This window comes from Lolium rigidum, chromosome 4 (genome assembly GCF_022539505.1).
Source record: "Lolium rigidum isolate FL_2022 chromosome 4, APGP_CSIRO_Lrig_0.1, whole genome shotgun sequence".
NCBI lineage: Eukaryota > Viridiplantae > Streptophyta > Magnoliopsida > Poales > Poaceae > Lolium > Lolium rigidum.
In genome coordinates this window covers 264,197,683-264,220,675 of record NC_061511.1, presented here as the reverse complement: position 1 = coordinate 264,220,675, position 22,993 = coordinate 264,197,683, and the positions used below count along the sequence as shown (strand labels likewise).

General features: G+C 45.3%; 1 protein-coding gene across 1 annotated transcript; it reads right to left on the bottom strand.

The window, feature by feature from the left end:
• Positions 1 to 14,585: 14,585 nt before the first annotated feature.
• On the bottom strand, positions 14,586 to 15,854 carry LOC124648710. The gene has a single exon (XM_047188425.1). The coding sequence runs from the start codon at positions 15,852 to 15,854 to the stop codon at positions 14,586 to 14,588; it is 1,269 nt and encodes a 422-aa protein (XP_047044381.1).
• Between the last annotated feature and the right edge of the window lie 7,139 nt (positions 15,855 to 22,993).

Below are 22,993 nucleotides of genomic sequence, written 5' to 3'. Positions count from 1 at the left end.
CTCTGCGTAATACTCTTATGGGCAATGTTGTTTAGGTGTCTAATTTCCTTACCATCCAGTACTAACGAGATGGATCGACGATTGTTGCATTGTATTCCCTCTCATCCATGACAAATTTGAAATAAAGCCACAACACTTACATGGATTGGAGGGAGTAAGTTGGATGTCTTGTGATAAAAGAAGAATTATTTTACCTGCCTCAGATTTTCCTATGTCTAAATCAATGTCATAAGCTAGCTAATGTGCGAGGAAATTAAATTAGCTCAGACAGCTAGCACCATCGATTTGGACATACTGAAAATATCAGTTGAAACCTAGGCAGTTGCCTATAGCAAACAAATCATCTTCTATATTGTTTGCTTATTCTTCCACAGAATCACCATGAAACCTACTCTATCTGCTATTCTGCTCCCATTTCCGTTAGCGGCATTATATCCGCGCGGTTCCAACACGCTAACTTATACCTCAGCTGGGTCCTTCATCTAGGTTCTTCCACCTCAGCTTTCTATAAAAAAAAAAACTTATTACCTCAGCTAGGTCCTTCATCAGCTCTACTGCCATCACCAACAGCTCCTTGTAGTTAACCTTTTAAATTTGTCAAAACATACTTTGTGACAAATCGAGTTTTATGTTTTTATTGAAGTTCCATTTCTTCATAAGGAATATCAAGTAACATGTCTGTACTTAATGAGATCAAGTTTCAAAATACATATTCCTCCTATTTGCGGTCTTATATTTTGAGTGGGAGCTAAGTGAGTTTTTCTTGGTCTTATATGTGACTGACATATTTGAATTGGAGCTTAACAATATTCTTACATGTAGATGACATATTGTGAATGTTGTAGATGGCATTAAATATTATTTAAATTAGTAAGTATTCTACGGACGAAGTTGAACATTAAAACATTAAAAGTCTATCGAGATAGATTGATATGTTTAATAAATATTAAGTCAAAATACGTTCCAAGATTAGATTCTGAAAAAAGTTTAGAATAGAACAAGCCAAGAAGAAGTTCTTACTTGTAAAACTAGGTGGATCACTGAGTTGATCTTGGTGCTATGACATTTATGGTTAAATGAAAGAAAAGAGATGTGCTCCATCCCTTATGCCCCGTCATAAGGTTCTATCATTGAACCGTATTAACGTGACCCAAGTTCTTAGCCATAAGAACAATTTTCAAAGTGATTTCGGAGTAAGTCACTGAATAAGAGTTAAGTTGAAATTAAAGAAGCATGGCTAGACATCGAAGTTGCATGCAATCCACTATCGATTAAATCTAAATTTATAATTTGGATGAGAAAGTTTGACTTTTAGCTGAGTGTTTTTTCTAGTGTACATGACTATATGAAAGTCCAGTTGACCGAACAAATGTCATTGTCAACACAAGAGAACAAAGTCTCGCTCTACTGCCATAACATTATCATGCCATGATAGGATAATGTCAAATTAGGTGACATTAACAGTTTGCAAAGAACATATGGATCTGAATGATATGGGCTGCTAACGGAACATTTTTCATGAGCGATCATGATCAATAACACCTATGTGATATTGTATTATAATTAATAACAAATGCAACTAGATTATTTGTACTCTAGTGCAAATGAGAAACTGCTGGATATATGCCCTGGAGACAAATATAAAAAGTGATTATTATCATATCTCATTAGTTCATAATAAGTTTTATGTCATACATAACTTGTAGGGGTTCGTAGCAGAAAATAAAAAATTCTAACTAGCCGTATTCCGATTGCTCATATCTACCTAAGAGTAATGTTGTAACAGAGATGGTTTTGACGATGTACCCTCGTAGATCGAAAGCGGTTAACGTTCCGCTGGAACGTGGTTGATGTAGTTGTACTCGTCGCCAACCTTAGTGTCGTGTTCAATCACCTCGTACGACGTCAAGTGCCGCAAGTGCCACACCTCGTAGGTTTTGCACACGTACGATGTTGGCAACGACTCCCAAACCTCTTAATCTTGCTGAGATTGTGGAAGTAGATCTCTCGATCAGAATCCCAGTAGCACTCCCGCGTACTGGGTGAAGTTGACCCCGTTTGTGCGCAGCCTAGGGAGCCGCACTCAGGAAATAAATCAGGAGATAAAAGCACCCTCGGGAGAGGGGGCCTTGAGAGATTTCCGTGTGTCCTTTTTGTTCCTCCACATGCCCCACTATATATAGGAGGAAGGGGTGTTGCTTGGAAATGTGGGACTAAAGGAGAGGGGGTGGTGCGGACGGCCAACCTTGGCCCGCGCTCCCCCTTCTTTGGCCCGACCAGCCTCCCCCCTTGGTCCCTAGGGTGTCCGACCATACCCCTTAATGGGCTCTGATACGTCTCCGACGTATCGATAATTTCTTATGTTCTATGCCATATTATTGATGATACCTACATGTTTTATGCACACTTTATGTCATATTCGTGCATTTTCTGGAACTAACCTATTAACAAGATGCCGAAGTGCCGGCTTCTGTTTTCTCGTCGTTTTGGGTTTCGTAAATCCTAGTAACGAAATATTCTCGGAATTGGACGAAACAAAGACCCAGGAGCCTATTTTTCCACGGAGCTTCCGTAAGACCGGAGAACATTCGAAGTGGGGCCACGAGGTGGCGACACACCACGTGGCGGCGCGGCCCGGGGGGCCCGCGCCGCCCTATGGTGTGGCCCCCTCGTCCGGCCCCCGACTCGCCCCTTCCGCCTACTTAAAGCCTCCGTCGCGAAACCCCGATGAGAAAAACCACGATACGGAAAACCTTACTGAGACGCGCCGCCGCCGATCCCATCTCGGGGGATTCTGAGATCTCCTCCGGCACCCTCGCCGGGAGAGGGGATTCATCTCCCGGAGGACTCTACACCGCCATGGTCGCTCCGGAGTGATGAGTGAGTAGTTCACCCCTGGACTATGGGTCCATAGCAAGTAGCTAGATGGTTGTCTTCTCCTCATTGTGCTTCATTGTTGGATCTTGTGAGCTGCCTAACATGATCAAGATCATCTATCTCGTAATTCTATATGTTGTGTTTGTCTGGATCCGATGGATAGAGAATACCATGTTATGTTAATTATCAAGTTATTACATATGTGTTGTTTATGATCTTGCATGCTCTCCGTTATTAGTAGAGGCTCTGCCAAGTTTTTACTCTTAACTCCAAGAGGGAGTATTTATGCTCGATAGTGGGTTCATGCCCGCATTGACACCTGGGGAGTGACGTAAAGCCCCTAAGGTTGTGTTGTGTCGTTGCCACTAGGGATAAAACATTGGCGCTATGTCCGAGGATGTAGTTGTTGATTACATTACGCACCATACTTAATGCAATTGTCTCGTTGCTTTGCAACTTAATACCGGACGGGGTTCGGATGATAACCTCGAAGGTGGACTTTTTAGGCATAGATGCAGCTTGGATGGCGGTCTATGTACTTTGTCGTAATGCCCAATTAAATCTCACTATACTTATCATGTCATGTATGTGCATTGTTATGCCCTCTCTATTTGTCAATTGCCCGACCGTAATTTGTTCACCCAACATGCTTTTATCTTATGGGAGAGACACCTCTAGTGAACCGTGGACCCCGGTCCATTCTTTAATACCGAAATACAAATCTGCTGCAATACTTGTTTTTACTATTTTCTCTCGCAAACAATCATCTTCCACACAATACGGTTAATCCTTTGTTACAGCAGAAGCCGGTGAGATTGACAACCTCACTCGCTTCGTTGGGGCAAAGTACTTTGGTTGTTTGTGCAGGTTCCACGTTGGCGCCGGAATCTCCGGTGTTGCGCCGCACTACATCCCGCCGCCATCAACCTTCAACGTGCTTCTTGGCTCCTCCTGGTTCGATAAACCTTGGTTTCTTTCTGAGGGAAAACTTGCTGCTGTGCGCATCATACCTTCCTCTTGGGGTTGCCCAACGAACGTGTGAAATACACGCCATCAGGCTCCCCTTTCGGGAGGGGCCCAATTAAGGCGGGAAGCCTTATTTAATTAAATAAATCAATATATCTAATATTAATTCACTTAATTAATAGACAATACATATTATTTAATTGCCAATTATCCGAGACACCTCCCGCACCACTCTGAACATCTTTCCGATTCTCCCGGAACCTTTTCATGTTCTCTCTCTCTATTTCTCCGGCGATTCCAATTTCCAAAACGTCTATAAGCATCGCCAACGGCCGAGGTGGCGGGGCCGGCCGAGGCGCCAGGCGACGGCGTCGTAGGCCCGCGCCGCCTCGTGCGCGGTGTCGAAGGTTCCGAGCCAAATCCGCTCCTCGCCGGAGCGGATCTCCGCGTCGAAGCGGCCGCTCGGCCGCGCGTGGACGCTGTGGTAGCCGGAGGCGGAGCGGCAGCGCGGAGGCATCTTGCCGGTGGAGGCGGAGCATCAACGCGGGAGGTAGACATGCGGTGGAGAGAGGGAGAGAGAGAGACGGAGGTGAAGACACGCGGAAACTTCAGCGGTTGGTGTGCGCGCGTCGCTTCGCTTTTGTAGCGCGCGCGACAGCCGACGCGGCAACTTTCCCGCGCGGAATGGCGCAAAAGTACGGGCGCGGATATTTTTTTTACCGCGCGCGTCAAACTGACGGTTTTTTTACCGCTCGCGGGTTTTGCCGCGCCTGTTGGAGATGCTCTTAGGGAGGCCCAGGCCCAGAGCATTTCGGCGGGAAAATGGTGCCGTTGAGGTCAACCAATGGGCAACAGCTGTTCAAACGCCCAAAGCTGGATCCTCGGCTTGCACAAAAAATTCGTGCAGTGTACAACCATTCCTAATAGGGAAAGGGAAACTGCCTCGTGCCTCCTCCTGGACTACACCGTAGTGGACTACGTGACTGACGTGTGGGTCCTCGGCAGCTCTCTTTCTGTGGAACAACCACACCTTGCTTTTTTTCCTTCCACCCACTGATATCTGCTCTGCCTGCACCTAGTCCATGTGAATTCAACAGTTACCAGTCCCCAATCCCCACTCCACGAAAATCCCCCACCGCGAGATGCTTCTCGGCAGCCGCCTCCTCCGCCTCTCCGCCGTGCCGCCGCCGCGGCGTCCGCCGCTCCCTCACCACCACCGCCTCCCATCCCCCATGGGCCATGATCTCCTTCTCCTCGGAGGTCGTCGGAGCGCCGACCGTGGACGTGCGCCTCGCCGAGCCACCGCACATCTCCCAAATACGCGTCCCGGGGCACCTCATCAAGACCAGCGGCGGCTGCCCCGACCCCGCCAGCGAAGTTGTGAAAGCGGTCGCCGGCTCCACGAGCGGCGGCCTCCTCTTCCTCACCTATCTAGACCTGCGCAATACATATTTCGCCTCTTTTTGTTTTATGTAACTTTGGTGACTTGAGACAAACAAACGGCTGTGTGCATCCTGGTTTGCGGCAGGGCCGGATGTAATCGCTTCAGAGCAATAAAGATCCTTTATCGAAAAAAAAAATCTAGACCTGCGCTCCACGGGTCACATCGTTGGCAATCAGGGACCCCTCGGCCTCGACCCCAACCACGTCCCCGGCGTCACACGCTTCGTCTGCAACCCCGTCACCCGCGAGCTGTCCCGCCTCCCGGACTCCATCTTCAACCCTGTGCAGGACCTTGTGCTCGGCTCCCACATGGGATTCATCACCCAAGCTGATCGCGGGGACGGGCCGCCTGACAGCTTCGCCGCCGCCAAAATGCCGGTGGGGCGCAACCGGAACCGGAGCCTGATGATCCGTTTTCTCTCGGAAACAGGGGAATGGGAATTCGTGGAGCTCTCCCCGGCCCCAGCCGCACTTGAGCGGTCGATGGAGATAGAACAAGAGCCACTGGCGTTCGGTGGTCGCCTGTGGTGGGTCGACCTGGCCTGGGGCGCAGTCTCCGCCGACCCGTTCAGCGACCGGCCGGAGATCTCCTTCGTCCAGCTACCGAGGCGCAGCGTGATGCCGCCAGTCCAAGGGCCCATCAGGTACCGGCGACGGCGGCGAGTGGGCGTCAGCCAAGGGCGGCTGCGGTACGTCGAGCTCTCTCAAGAGCAACCGTTTCTTCTCAGCTCCTTCGTGCTTGACGACCAGGGAAGCAGCTGGACGCTGGAGCACCGGGTGCTGCTCAACAAGATCTGGGGGCGCAGCATGTCGATACCCTTACAGACCACCGCCGGCGACACAGAAATCGTCCTCATTCATCCGCTCCATTCCAATGTCGTGTACCTCAGGCTCGTGACCACGTCGCAAACTGTCGCCGTGGACATGGACAGGGAAGAGGTGATCGAGACCTGCCTGTGTTGCAGCAACGCCTTCTCTACAACATGCCTTCTTCCACCGTGGCTCCAATCCACCCGGATCCCTTCTGCATCAGGAGGTAAGTACGTTTTAATTGCTATATACAGCAGTAGTAGATTACACAATGCCTACTTTGGTTTCAGTTTTAGATCTGAAATGCTGCCAGTACATGACACAATTGTCCAACAGCCATAATATTGTGTATGTACACAAACACAACCAAATCTCTCAAAATGACTAATGGTGTGGTTAGTAACACTTTTTTTTATGCCGTGTGCCATAACAATTGGCATGGCAAATAGAAGGTTTTTGGACAAAAGACATGCCTCTGGGTCCTGCAGTTCATAGAAAGCCAAAGCCAAAACCTGTTCTTGATCCAGAAGTTCCAAACTCTGGTGCATTACATGTTGTTGCTTTCTTGGTCGAGTACGTCGTAGTACACAATAGCTTAAGTGTTCGAATGAACTTGTCCTGCTCAGTGTTGATATGTATTCTCAGTTATGAAGTTGGGCATTTTCTAAGAACTGTTCTGTAAAATGGTGCCATCACTTCAATCTCTCTTCTCTTAAATGTGTGAGGATTTTCAAAGGACAAAGCTGATGCCTGAAAGACCTTGGCCAATTGATTTGACGGTTGGGCCTAAACAGCTGAATAAGTGACCATCTTTTGGCCCAAATTAGCATCATCTTCCCTTGGTGCCTTGTTGAAGCTAGTAGAACTTTCCAGTCTAAAACCTTATTAGAGTTATCTGCTGTTTAAGAATTCTTAATTTGCACCGCATATTTTAAATTATATTTGATAACCTCCTATAAGTAGGTTTCTTTTTGCTAGCTCAATTTCTTCTATGAATGCACATAAATATATACAGTTTTAAATTCTGCTGGCTAGTGTTGGTTCTGCTGTTGAAATTCTTGTGTTTTTTTAGGCAAGAAGGACATTGACAAAAGAAGAAAGTCCAATTTTCATCCTTGAACTCTTGAAAAAGTTCACTTTTAGTCCCAAAATTTATTTTTATTCTAGAATGAACCTTGAACTCTCACAATAGTTTACTTTTCATCCCTTTGCAGTTCAGTTGAGCAAATTGCTGGGTGGAAAAAAAAGGGAACCAACCAAATTGGTTTAGAACCAGAACAAGCCCAAACTAGCTAAGATGTCTAACCAAACGTCACAATGCAAAAAACAACGAAACCATTGGGTCCCTGAACCAGTCTCTCGTTTAATTTCTCTCCCTTCTAATTCACATGAAGCGTTGCGCCACAAAGGTCTGCTTGCTTGCCTATCACAATCGCCCCACATCTGTGCCCTTGCACCGTTACCTTGAGTTTTTGGCCACCTATGGCAGATATTTGCCTAGCTCAATCGGGTAAGGACTAAAAGTGAATGATTCTGAGAGTTCAAGGTTCATTTTGAACCAAACGAAAGTTCTAGGACCAAAAGTAAACTTTCACTATAATTCAAGGACCAAAAGTGGACTTTTTTCTTGACAAAAACAAGACCATGGCAGGCGTTCTGGTTTGTTCAGACAACCACTATTAGAGATGAAGGTAACCACGTAATCAATCTTTCATTGCTTTCCTTCAGATCATGATTCATTATTGTTGTTAGTCGTATCTGATCCATTCGCATGTTCAGGATGCTGCATTTTTCGTTAGAGTATCTCTTACTCAATTCATCCAGTTCATGTACTGGAAGAACAGTTATGTGCATATGTTGCCGATGACTACTACTGTTTTGAACCGGTTTTCTTTGACCGTAAAAAATAGTGTTAGCCTTAATGCTACTAGCTTGTCGTCGGTTGAGTTATAGTTGGTGTTTAGTCGAACTAGTAATATCTGCTGGGAACCTAGGGTCCTAGGCTAGTAACATTTTTTACTCCGTAGAATGGTCATTCTCTGAAGTGTGCTACCTGAACTTGTTCTTCCATTCATGTTCTTGTGGCAGCAACTTGCCATGCTGCCAGAAATTATCAGTTGGTATGTCAGCTTGGATCTTTCATCCAGGAGTATTAGTGTTACTGAACTAGCAGGCATGAAGGATGTAGTCTTGTTCATCATGATTACTGTATAAGATCCTGAAGCATCTATCACGTTGTCATGAGGTTGTCTGTTGTCTTTCCTTTCCCTGAAAATGTAATAACCAACCGATTAAATCTTCAAATTGAAGCTTGTTAATTATTACCAGTTGACAGTTGTGTAGTTTTCTGCTGCAACCAAGACTCGGATAGAAAATAAAAATGTTGACGGACATACTATTTAATTTCAGTTTTGGAAATGCACATATATGAGCTATAGTAGCATTTTTGTTTAATCTATAGGGACAGTAAAGCTTTCATATGGGATACCAGCAGAAGCTGGACACGTCCCCCGTTCACGAAAGCCAAACCACATTGAGCGCAACGCGCAGTAAACAAAAGATATCTGAAATATGTTATCCGAACATCAGTTCACTCAATATTTTATATCGACCATTCTTTTCGCATATTCATTCAATCAATCACCGTCCTAATTAAGGTCTCCCTTTAAATTCACACCTTGTAATACAAGAAGATTATGTGATGTTTGTGCCTCTAATGTTCCTTGTTATTCTTTTCAGGTTTCTTAGAACTGACAAATGCTGGTGCTCTAATCAACTAGGAAGCTGATGGTGGTAACTTGAGAAGCTTGTTTCTTTTTTTTGGGATTGTCGATTCAGCAGAAATCTAGTAGTTTTGTCAGATTTTCGGTTCGCAGCAGAACAGTCCAGAATATGTTGTAAACACTAGCATGATAATTCGTTCCTAGCAAAGTTGACGCTTCCACATGACTATTCTGACGAGGAATCTTATTTAGGGACCTCTGCTTATGTAGTTAGTGAATTGATGATTTATTCCAACTGATCAGTATTCACTGCCCTAAGCCAAGTATGGCGTCGTGCTAGTTGATGGCACATTGCTCTTGTTAAATGTAATGAGATGGACAAAATCAGGTTGCTATCTGTGACACAAGGACTGAACTCCGCAGGATATATATCACTGACTATTTTCTGTATGCAAAATAAGAATCCTTGCTAGAATATGTTGGTGTCTGTGCTATACTGTAGTTTATCTGTATTCAGTTCTTCAAAAAAAACTTGCTATTGCACTTCTAGTTTTGATATTATAAAAACTACTGGAACATTCTTAGATGATAACTACTGGAGTTGCCAAGGCTGGCTCTACACCTGGGCATTTCTCGGGCCGGGTTTCAGGACGGGCCTGAAAAAGCCCGAACTGAAATTTCCAGGCCCGAGCCTGGCCCGGCCTGACATTCGGGCTTACAAATTAGGCCCGAACCCGGCCTGAACTGCCGAAAGCTCGGCCTGACCCGACAAGCCCGGCCCGAACTAGGCTTACACTGTGTTTTATGCAAGCCCAAGCCCAGCCCGGCCTGGCCCGACGTTCGGGCTCGAAAATCAGGCCCGAACCTGGCCCGATGTGCAAGCCCGACCCGGCCCGGAATTTTCGGGCCGGGCCGGGCTGCCCATGCCCAGCTGTAGCTTGCTCTCATCACTCTCTGTTAACTGAATCAGATATTCAGTTAGTTAGTAGTAGTTAGTTTGTTAATATCTCCCATCACTCTCGGTTAACTGAATCAAATATTCAGTTAGTTAGTTAGTAGCAGTTAGTTTGTTAATATCTCTAGCTGTAGATAACTATTCAGCCTAATCTTGCTCCAGTTTGTTTACCGCAAGATAGAGAGCTGCTTGTATGCTATATATAGTATCCATTACAATCAATGAAATCAGTTGTGATTAGCTTAGGCTCAGCTTTCTAGATCCAATCGCGAGCTTCTGCCGCCCCACCTCCTACCTCAACGCCATGAGCTCCTATGCCTCTTCCTCCTCGGAGTCTGACTTTGGCTCCGATGAACAGTTTGGCATCCCTGTTGCAACTCAAACCCTCCACACCACTCAGCTGCAAGCTCTCCGCATCTTTGACCACGTCCTTGTCACGTTGGATTACGAGAAGGAGAATTACAGTCTATGGCGACCCCAATTCCTCTAACCTCTCCAAGTTTGGGCTCCGGGATCACATCAATGGCTCCCCTGCCCAGGGCACCTCCGACTGGGTGCTCAACGACTTCGCCATTGTCTCTTGGTACGATGCCACGGTCACCCCTTCCACCTTGGCGATCGTGGACGCCCGACACGCCACCGCCCTCTCCCTCTGGTGCTCCATCTGGATCGTGACACCCGCACAACCTTCCTCCACGATGAGTTTCACGGGTTCAACCAGTGCGACCTCTCCGTCATCGAGTAAACCTCCAAGATGAAGCACATGGCGGACACTCTCTGTGATCTCGGCTCTCACGTTAAGGACAACGACCTCTTCCACAACGTTCTCCGTGGCCTCAACAAGCAACTCCAGCACATGACGAGCGGCCGCCTCCTCACCTTCATCAAGCTGCGTTCAGTCCTGCTGTTGGAGGAACAAACTCGGTCTAGCGACTAGACGAGCAGGTTGTGGACGCACGTGCAAGAGACATGCCCAACCGTGCGGCTGCAGAAGAGTTGGTGACGTGGCCGGTGGTGGGATGGACGCCAGTAGGCAGCCAACTCCGGCATACCACAAACTCGGTCCAACAACTGAACGAGCAGGTTGTGGGCGCACGGGCAAGCGACGCGCCCAAGCGTGCGGCGGCAGAAGAGTTGGTGGCGGGATGAACCCCAGTAAGCAGCCAACTCCGGCAACGAGCGTGTTATGTGTCGTTGATGGAAATGGGGGAGTCACGACGACAACTAGGGATGGCAACAACATGCTAGATCTTTTATCGATGACGTAGATCACGGCCATTAACGCGGTCCGTGGGAAGCATGATCCGCTGGGAACTGGCGACGGCAATGGCGACCCAGAGCGCAGACGGCGGCGCTGCCTGGGGTGACGGCGGAGATGGCAGGCGAGGGTTGGTCAGTCCGCTTGGGTCGAACCACTAGAGCATGTGTTGCCTGATTGCCAATCCGCGCAGACCATTTCAAACGGCCAAGAACATGATGGGTCGCCCCTCTAGAAATGCCCTAACCAAATGCCAAGATGCGGAGAAGGCTGAAGCAAGAGCGGCTCTAAAGGGCATCAAGCTGCTGCAGGGACTGGAATAAGACAGGCACCCCGGTCACCGCCATCAAATCGAAGGAGCCTGACAGGTCAAAACTATGGCCTATCTATGATGAGGCGAAGGAAAACCTGAAGAATCTGGGTGAATTCCTTGTCCGCCATGTCAAGAGAGAGAGCAACACGTTTGCAGATGCACTAGGTAAGATTGCCAGGTCGGCCGACAACTGTTTCTGGACAAGCCAACCTCCAGACTTAATGCATGATCTTGTAACACAGGACACTCGTGTAAACTTTGATGCATTGATTATATAAAGCTCTCTTTCACTTAAAAAAACTTATCAACTGCAGAGTACGCCAGGATTCCAACTTCCAAGTCTCCAAGATCAGCCACCCTCCAGAGCAGCTTAAAGCTCTCCAAAATAAAGGTTCTTCTCAGTAGTAAGTACAACAGAGTACTCCCTTGTACATTCAAAGAATCATTACTTCATCACATCTCTCACTCGTAATGTAGGATGGGTAAGCAGGGAGGTCTCTTATCAAAATTTCTCAAATTTGAGTTAAACGTGTGTTGCATCCACCTTTTACTGCAAAAACATGAGTGTATTGTCTTGCAACCAAACATTGACTTAATTGAGTGGTTCTACTAGAATGTTCAACTGTGAACTTAAATTCCGAACCAACTCCGACATTTTCCCCAATACGAGTAGTTCATGAGCAAACTTCAAAAAACCAAACTTCTCCAGCTTTTCCACAAAATGGGTGTCACGGCAAACTACCACCATCAGCTACTACTTATTTTTATTAGATTTAATACACCTGAAAACAAAACATCGGAGACACTTTAATGTAAACATATAAGTGGAATGACTGGCAGAGGAAATAAAGAGCAGAAACAAAATGTGAACAGATTTCCTAAACAAGTCCATCTACATATGTCCCTTTTAATTTGAAATGAACAGTGAGTTAGTATTCTGATAACAACCATTTCTTGATTGCAGCAGAAACACACAATGTATAATCATTTATTATGAAATCACAATTTCCAGTTTCAAGCTTGATCAGTTGGTGATAGTATTTGAGAAAAAAGAAAAGAAAATGCTGAATTAGATATTATGGTGACAAAGTGAGGTGTCCTTCAGGTTCTTATCAATGATTTATTGCTCAGTTGGTAGTTCTGCACTTAATATATATGTTAATCACTTGTTATGAAATTGCAATTTCCTGTTTCAAGCATGATCAGTTAGTGATAGTATTTCGGGAAAAAGAAAATACAATGCTTAAATAGATATTATGGTGAGGCGAGGCATTCTTCAGGTTCTTATAAATGATTTATTTCCCAGTCTGCAGTCCTGTACCTAATATGTTAATCATGCCTGCTAGTTCTGAAACACCCTTTTAGATGATGGAATCTGGTTCAGCAAACAGTAATATTCCTGGACAAAGGTTCCATGCTAAAAGATATATCAATAGTTTTTCAGTAGCATTACATGCTGCCTGCTGCAGCCACAAGGCTCTACCACCTGGAAGAACTAGTTCAATTAGCCTGGTTAGAATTATACTGAACGTGCCGACTAAGCCAGACTAGGGCTTTTAGTTTGGGTTTCTTTCCGATGGTTTCGGCATGTTTCCACCGTAAACTAAACATGCCATGTACACACAATGTCCTGTTTTCCCTATTCTATATGAAAAGGAGTGATCCTGCCAGTTGCTTACAAAAAAATTATACCGAATGATCTGCGAATATTAAATATTTGGGCACGTGTATTAGTTATTACAAAGCTTGTTATGACATAGACACACTGAAAACTGACTGACATGTAATTCTGTAACTAGAAGTTAACCAACATGGCAGACTGGTATTAATGATGACAACATATTTGGCAATAAATACTAGTAAGTAACTGACAAAACGTGCACAACATTGCTTTTTGAAATCATAAACTGAATGACGTGAGTAACATATGTATGTAAGAAGAATACATCATCCTGAACATGTGAATGGGCGGCATACAACTAACAATGTATGGATAGTGGATCAATATAGAAGCATGAGCTGAGAGATATATAGAATATAGTACCGAGAGATACATCAATTTCTAACTTGGGGTGCTTCACTTCATGTGACTTCCGCCAGAACGAACCAGAACATCTGCCAAAGTCTCTTTTTCCCCATCACCCTTCTTGCCTGAAAATGCAAATTCCTCTAATGCAGGTACACGAATTTGAACAAAATACTAACACAAAACAATTTATACAACATTATATATATGTGCATTGTATATAGGTAAACATTCCAAGTCATTATTGGCTTGGTTATAGAGAGAAACCATTCTACGCCTTTCCTAATAGCACTAATCATTTGACAAATGTAAATATATCCGAGAGTGCCAAGTCCCCACAAAATGACAACCATATCCTACCCTTGGTACACTTCTAAAAAAATTCTGTCATAGATGGCGGGCAAAAACACACACACACACACACAAGAAAAGCGCAAGCGCGCATGAGCCTTTAGGATTTAGGAACATGTAAATATAGAATTTTGCAATGTGACCATTTCAGCTATATATCTGGGGAGGTGCTAGAAGTTTAAGGTAGTTGACATGGGACTTTGGAATTGAAAACTCGAGTTCCAAGTGCTATCCACATTTTAAACCCAAGAAGTGAATGAGAATTAGTAGAATGATTACAATTTAGATAAAATTGGCAGTGCATTTACTCCTAGACTGCAACTTATGTTAGTAGGGTATCTTGGAGGCAAAGATGTTAGCAGTCACACATCTACTATCATAAACCCAAAAATCCCCTACCCCAATTCTCATAAGACATGGGTAGAAATAATTCTGAGCCATTGCTCTAGTTATGTATAAAGAAAAAAATATGCATTATCCAGCAGTACTAATAACTTTTGGCACTGTATTTTGGAATGGAGGAACTACAATATATTCATTGACTGGAACTTCTAGTAGGATGTTTTCGTGTATAATTTTATCCTACACCTAACTGATTAGCAATGACAGCATATTTCAAAACTCTACAGAGCATTTGTTCCTCATCCAAATCATTTCCAAACTATATAATGCAGCTATGTAGAAAGAATTATGCTCGTCTGATCAACATATAGATAGCATCTCTACTCGATTACTCCCACATTATGATCAACAAATCCTACTCTTGTTACACTTGTAAACAGATCCTTTGAAAATAAGGTCGCGCAGAAAAAACTCATGGGCAATGCAAAATTGCAACCCAGGTTAGTAGCAATTCAAACGAGCTAGTGATTACCTGCAGGGATCCGGCTCGATTCAAGCCATGGTGGAAGCACGCATGTGACGCAGGTACCGGTGCCGTTCCGCGGAGAACTCCCAATCACCTCCTCCCTGTTCATGTCCACGACGATGACATGCTCTCCGACCGATAGGTAGATGACATTGCCGTCCAGTGGGTGAAGGGCGCTAATTTGAGGCGTGGTCTTCTCCGGCAAGGGCAGCCAGGGATGGTCTCCATCGGCCCAGAGCCGGCTGAGCACCAGGCGGTGCTCGAGCGTCCAGGCGCTGCCCTGGTCGTCGAGCGCGAAGACGGTGAGCACGAACGGCTCCCGATCCCACACCTCGACATACCGCAGCCTTCCCTCGCTGACCCCCATGCGCCGGTACCTACCCAGCGCACATCTCCGGTAGGCCTCTCCCTCCTCGAAGGTACGCAGCAGCTTCCCGGTGGGCGCTGTGCTGCGTGCAGGCAGCACGCTGCCCCTCGGCAGCTCGACGAACCGGGGCTCCGGCCTGTCGCTGAACGGGTCCGCCGAGATGGCACCCCAGGTCAGGTCCACCCACCACAGCCGACCGGCGAAGGCAACCGCCTCTTGGTCGAACCCGCCCCTCTCGAAGAAGACCCGGCCGCGCGCACGCGGGAGTCGGCACGGCGCGGTGCCCGCGAGCTCCCAACCGCCCGTGTTTGAGAGAAACCGGAGCATCGTGTTCCCCTGCAGCTCGGCGACGGCGAACCTGTCGGGCGGCCCGTGGCCGCGGTCGGCTTGGGTGAGGACGCCCATGTGAGGGCCGCACGCGATCTGCTTGGGGCCGCTCCCGATGTCGGGGAGGCGGGTGAGTTGGCCGGTGAGCGGGTTGCAGAGGAAGCGGGTGATGTCTGGGTTGTGCTCGGGGACGATCTCTGTGATCATCTGGCGCACATGATGGGCGCCCTGCTTCGCGAGGATGGGAGCCGGGAAGCGCATGTCGTAGATGGTGACGAGGACGAGGCCGTCGCCGCTCGCGGAGCATACCTGGCCGCCGAGGAGCTGAGTGACGTCGCTGTCGGGGTCGGGTACGTCGCTGGTGTTGACGTGGAGCGCCGGCACGGCGAGCTGGGAGAAGTCCGGCGGCTCGACGATGCGCGCGCACGAGCGCAGTCCCGACCCGACGGCCGGTGTCGCCTGCTCGAACAAGACCCAGCTGGGAGGAAGCGAGGAGACGCCCGTGGAGAGGGAGCGGCGTAGGCGGCCGGAGACGGCGGCGGAGAGAGGCAGTAGGCGGCGGAGCGACATCGCAGTGCCGTGACGAGACGTGGGCGGCGCACACTGTGGTACAGAGGCCAGAACCAGAAGGATTCCCGACGGTACAGAGGCCTCGGTTCACATGGACTGGGTGCACACCAGCTGAAATATCTGGTCGTGGCACGGGTGAAAGCTGTGTAGGGTTGTGCCACCGCGTAGGCAAACGATACAGCTCTTTCGGGCCCACAGGTCAGTGACTTTGGTCTACAAGGCTGATCTATGCAGAGAATCCCCTGAATGCCGTGCAGCTGTATCCTAGCAGGACCTGCAAAAGGTGGGCTTGGGTGGTTTTGAACGCCATCGCCCCATTGGCTGTGCAGACTGCTGAGCATATGTCATCATTTTCCCGCCAAAATTTCATCTTTTTTCTTTGGCTGGGTAGGTATTCTACATTTCTACTTTGACTGCTACCAGTCACCGATCCTCAGTCCTCATACTTTCCCCAGTTTCACTCTCTCGTAAAACTTTCAGTTCCACGTCTGGGAAGTACGGTATTAAAAAACTTTTTACCTGAAATTTTATGGTCAAATAGTGAATTTTCAAAACTGTAATTGAGCATTTAAAATTATTGCACATAAAAATGGCAGATGAGATCACTTTTTGGATTAAAAAATTATTTAAATTTTTTTGGCATACAAAATGATATCACTAGGGGATCCTTAATTGAAATGATGATGTGTGCAGGAAAGCACTAAATTGGACAACTTTTACACATGAAAGACACTACACGATCAGCAGCGGACCATCCTACAGTAGCTCGCATCCAGGTAAAAAAGAACTGGCATGGAGCATACAATCCCATTGCAGAGTACGAAAGGACTCCAAATATCCACACTTCAGAAGAGTTTCAACCAAAAGTTCTTCTCAACATGTCAATGCCAAGGATTAAGCTAGACTCCAGGTCGAATAACAATGCAAGAACACATTAGTTTAATCTTACAGACCCAGTAAATTCAGAGCAAGCGTTCTGAAGTTAAAATAAGGTTCTAGATTCCACAATGATATACGATACGGAGTTGTTGATAATAACAACATCCCAGAACAGTCTAGGCCAAGATATTCATAGTTCTGACTTCTAAAGGCTACTGATCCATTCAAAGTTAAAAGGGCATGATGTTGTTGTTGACTGTCAATCCATGCTGAACTGCTGACAGAATCTAGCCGTTCTACTAAAGCTCAAGAGGCGAACAAGCAAAGGCAGAATAAGTAAAACATTTCCCAGATTTCCCCAAATTGTCATCGACCAAGTGCACCAACAAATTCTAACAAACCCTGACTTCTCACAGAATTTCCCCAAAACGAGAGTTCGGAAGACTACCACCATCAGTTTCCTAGTTCTCCAAAACAACTCTTCTCTTACAAGTCTTAGAAACCTGCAAAACAAGTGGTAAACATAAACATGAGTCTCACCAATCTCATTGCAATAGTTCGTAACAAGAAATATACACTAGGGACATATGAATACTCATATGGATAGAAAGCTGGACATAAACAATAGATGTTCCTCCCCATTTGTTTCCTGGACCCAATATAAATACAACTAAACAGACGCATGGGTTCAGAAGTAAACAGCAACACAAGAAGATCCACATCCACATTGCTTTGAAACAATGACAAAAATGAGGGGCCATCTGAACATTGCAACATGCGTTGTTTATTTTCTATTTTCTGCTGCAAAAAAAATTACAAAATGCTCATTTTATAAAGTAGCAAGAGCCTGGTTCAGTTTAGGCAAGATCAGTTGGTGATAATATTTGCAGTGATGCAAGACAATGGCTTATTATGAAAATACTCGGTATGTACATGTACTAAGCTCTAATAAACATTATGATTTTTCACACACCCCCCCCCCCCCCCATTTTTTTTTTTGAAATAACGAGTCATGACTAGTGAATCACAAAATAGTACTACACAATACTATATGGCAGCCGGCAGACAAATGCACCAAATAGTACTTCTGTTAATTCGAAGTAACAAATTGCAAACATTTTAAGTGGAATGAAATGTCATAAATAATGTATGATACAAGGAGAGATCCCACTTGGGAGCCATCATTTTCTTCGAACTTCACACTACAAGATTCAATGATAATCCCGGAGGATACATCAAAGATTCTATAAGTGTGAGATTCGGCACCGTAACCAACAAATATACCCTCCAAAGCTTTAGGAGCAAATTTAGACAAACGAACTCCTTTGATTTTGTAGAAACACTTACACCCGAACACCTTGAAGTATGAGATATTAGGCTTGTTCCCGGTGAGTATTTCATATGGAGTCTTGTTCAAGCCCTTGCGGAGATGGAGCCGGTTAGAGGAGTGGCAAGCGGTGGAGATGGCTTCCGCCCAAAAGTTATTGCGGGATTTATATTCCGCCATCATAGATCTTGCCATATCCATAAGAGTCCGGTTCTTCCTCTCCGCAACCCCATTTTGTTGAGGGGTGTAAACAGCGGAATATTGATGTCGAATCCCCTCATCACTAAGAAAATCATTGAGTGTATAGTTCTTGAACTCGGAGCCGTTGTCACTTCTTATTGCCATAATGAGGAGGTTGTGTTGGCGTTGCACCTCGGTAGCAAAGTCAATGAATATTTGTTGAGTCTCATCCTTCGTCTTGAGGAAGTAGACCCAAGTGTATCTTGAGTAGTCATCAACAATCACCAAGCAATGTTTCTTCGCACCAAGACTTGCATGAGTGACGGGACCAAAGAGATCCACATGAAGGAGCTCCAAGATCCTCTTGGAAGAGATGATAGTCTTGCTTGGATGCGGAGAGTCATGCATTTTTCCTTCAACACAAGCCCTACAAACACGATCTTTGGCAAAAGACATATTTTCCATTAGTCCCACAATATGGTTCCCCTTGTGAAGACTTTGCAAAGTTCTCATGTTGACATGGGCTAGGCGGCGGTGCCACAACCAACCCACGTCAGCCTTTCCGAATAGGCACATCGCGCTTGTCGTGGTGGTCCCCGAAAAGTCCACCACATACAAGTTGTGTTCGCGGTACCCAACGAAAGCGACTTTTAGAGTCTTGCTCCACAAGAGGACCACAATATCATTATCAATAAAGACGGCGAATCCCATCTTGCCAAGGGCGGAAACGGAAAGCAAATTGTAACCAAGGGTTTTGACAAGCATGACATCCACAAGAGTAATGTTGTGTGCAACCACAACCTTGCCAAAACCCAATACCTCGGATGTAGAATTATCGCCAAAGGAGACGGTGATATCATTTATGTTAGGCCTCAACTCCTTGACGAAGAACTTTCCTCCGGAGGCCCAAACAGATCCTTATAGTAATTAGTAATGTAAGATTTGAGTTGATCATGCCCTTCAATAACCCCTTCATCTTGGATGAGAGAATGAATACGTTTTTTCCGATGCCTTCCATTGGCTAATCCATGAAAATATCGTGTATTCGAATCCCCTTCCAAAATGAATTGGGCCTTCGATCGTTGATACCATTTGAGTTCCTCTTCGCGAAGAAGGCTCGCTATCTGCGCATTGGATTGATTCTTAAGGTCAATCTCTTGCGTGGATAACGGTCTCACTTCCGCTAGGGCCTCTAGATCATCGATCACTTGTGAAAGGCGAATCTTTTCTTTCTTAAGAATACCAGCCGTATGGGTAGCCCAACCCGCGAGATGTTTACGCATAGCGCGCATTTTATTATTCCATCTCGACATCGGATTGTTGCCCCTGACTGGTATTTCCCAAACCCTCTTAACCATCTCGTGAAATCCATCTTGTTGTAACCAACCTAGTTCAAATTTGAACGGCCGTTTACAAACATGACGCGGATTCCCAGTGGTTAAGAGAATAGGAGCATGGTCAGACAGTTTTTCAATACGCTCTAGGGCGCGGACAGACACCATGGGATATTGATTCTCCCATTCGGTATCCATCAACACACGATCTAGTTTCTCGTATGTTGGCCCAGGCAAGCTGTTGGCTCAAGTAAACTGTCGACCAGACATAAAAACCTCTCTTAAGTCTAAGCTATCAATGACAGCATTAAACAAGAAAGGCCAATGTCCATGAAAAGGGCCTTTGCTCTTCTCATGAGGAAATCTCATCAAATTGAAATCCCCGCCGATTAAAATCGGATACGGATTATCCTTTGCGAGATTAACCAACTCACGTAGAAAGTCGGCCTTAAAAGCGTCTTGGGCTGCACCATACACAGCAACCAGACTCCAAATGAAACCGTCTACTTTGTTCTGGATATCGAGTTTGATGTGATACTCTCCATCTGAACTAGCAAGAACAGTCATTGTGTCTATGCGGACGCCAAGTAAAATGCCCCTGCACCTACCACGAGGCGGACGAGAAAACCACTGAAAGTTAATCCCGCCTGACAATCGGTCGAGGAAACTTTGTGAGAAATTTCGTCTACCCGTCTCTGATATTGCAATAAAATCTAAATCATAATCTCTACAACCATCGGCAATGTGAGAATGCTTAGCCAAGTCACCAAGACCTCTGCTATTCCGAAACATGCCAATCATCGAGAAACTTTTGTAGATTTAGTATTTTTGCCATATCTACGAGACTTCTTACCAGCGGACGATCGGGAACCACGTGCAGAAGCTTTTAGATCATAAATTGAACTAAGCTCCGAGTATTCCAAATCGACCTCTGTAAGAGTACCAATAATAGACGAGAGGAGCTGACCATCTAAGATGTCATCCGCTCCATCATCGTCATCAACTGGAGTCTCCAGCCCAGTGGAGTCATTCGGAGCAACCGTTAAACGGTCAAGCTCCGTCTGTCTCAACACATTGGCAGAACCCGAAACCTCGTCAGGCCTAGTACCCAACGAAACTCCTAAACTGAGCAAATTAGAAGAAATGCGAGAATCTGAAAAAGAAGTGAAAGACTTGGATGTATGTCTCATACCTGCCGTGTCCAAGTTCTTCTCCGCCTTGCGTCGCATGGCTCTCTGCATGGCGTCCTCATCGGTAGGTCCCGCCCCATCCTCCGAAAGCGCGTACCTCCCACTCCTCCTCAAAGTCGGCTGAACGACCGGAGGAGGGACGGTAGGGGGAGGATGCTGCGGAGCGGGGACCGGTGTAGTAGAGCTCGGGCACGGCGAAGAAGTGGGCGAAGCAGGAACGATCGACGAAGCGGGTGAAGAGGTAGGTGATGCAGGGGTCTATGATGAGGCGAAGGAAAACGTGAAAAATCTGGGTGAATTCCTTGTCCGCCATGTCAAGAGAGAGAGCAACACGTTTGCAGATGCACTAGGTAAGATTGCCAAGTTGGCCGGCAACTGTTTCTAGACAAGCCAACCTTCTAGACTTAGTGCATGATCTTGTAACACAGGACACTCGTGTAAACTTTGATGCATTGATTATATAAAGCTCTCTTTCACTTAAAAAAAACTTATCAACTGCAGAGTAGGCCAGGATTCCAAGTCTCCAAGATCAGCCACCCTCCAGAGCAGTTTAAAGCTCTCCAAAATAAAGGTTCTTCTCAGTAGTAAGTACAAACAGAGTACTCACTTGTACGTTCAAAGAATCATTACTTCATCACATCTCTCACTCGTAATGTAGGATGGGTAAGAAGGGAAGTCTCTTATCAAAATTTCTCAAATTTGAGTTAAACGTGTGTTGCATCCACCTTTTACTGCAAAAACATGAGTGTATTGTCTTGCAACCAAACATTGACTTAATTGAGTGGTTCTACTAGAATGTTCAACTGTGAACTTAAATTCCGAACCAACTCCGAGATTTTCCCTAATACGAGTAGTTCATGAGCAAACTCCAAAAAAACAAACTTCTCCAGCTTTTCCACAAAATGGGTGTCACGGCAAACTGCCACCATCAGCTACTACTTATTTGTTTTAGATTTAATACACCTGAAAACAAAACATCGGAGACACTTTAATATAAACATATAAGTGGAATGACTGGCAGAGGAAATAAAGAGCCGAAAAAAATGTGAACAGAATTGCTAAACAAGTCCATCTACATATGTCCCTTTTAATTTGAAATGAACAGTGAGTTAGTATTCTGATAACAACCATTTCTTGATTGCAGCAGAAACACACAATGTATAATCATTTATTATGAAATCGCAATTTCCAGTTTCAAGTTTGATCAGTTGGTGATAGTATTTGAGGAAAAAGAAAAGAAAATGCTGAATTGGATATTATGGTGACAAAGTGAGGTGTCCTTCAGGTTCCTATCAATGATTTATTGCTCAGTTGGTAGTTCTGCACTTAATATATATGTTAATCACTTGTTATGAAATTGCAATTTCCTGTTTCAAGCATGATCAGTTAGTGATAGTATTTCAGGAAAAAGAAAATACAATGCTTAAATAGATATTATGGTGAGGCGAGGCATTCTTCAGGTTCTTATAAATGATTTATTTCTCAGTTTGCAGTCCTGCACCTAATATGTTAATCATGCCTGCTAGTTCTGAAACACCCTTTTAGATGATGGAATCTGGTTCAGCAAACAGTAATATTCCTGGACAAAGGTTCCATGCTAAAAGATATATCAATAGTTTTTCAGTAGCATTACATGCTGCCTGCTGCTGCCACAAGGCTCTACCACCTGGAAGAACTAGTTCAATTAGCCTGGTTAGAATTATACTGAACGTGCAGACTAAGCCAGACAAGGGCTTTTAGTTTGGGTTTCTTTCCGATGGGTTCGGCATGTTTCCACCGTAAACTAAACATGCCATATATACACAATGTCATGTTTTCCCTATTCTATATGAAAAGGAGTGATCCTGCCAGTTGCTCCCAAAAAATATTATACCGAATGATCTGCGAATATTAAATATTTGGGCATGTGTATTAGTTATTACAAAGCTTGGCATGACATAGACACACTGAAAACTGACTGACTGAAATGTAATTCTGTAACTAGAAGTTAACCAACACGGCAGACTGGTATTAATGATGACAACATATTTGGCAATACATACTAGTAATTAATTGACAAAACGTGCACAACATTGCTTTTTGAAATCATAAACTGAATGACGTGAGTAACATATGTATGTAAGAAGAATACATCATCCTGGAACATGTGAATGGGCGACATACAGCTAACAATGTATGGATAGTGGATCAATATAGAAGCATGAGCTGAGAGATATATAGAATATAGTA

Bases quoted from the DNA above. Each gene is read 5' to 3' on its own strand.
- LOC124648710 (XM_047188425.1), bottom strand. From the start codon at position 15,854: ATGTCGCTCCGCCGCCTACTGCCTCTCTCCGCCGCCGTCTCCGGCCGC.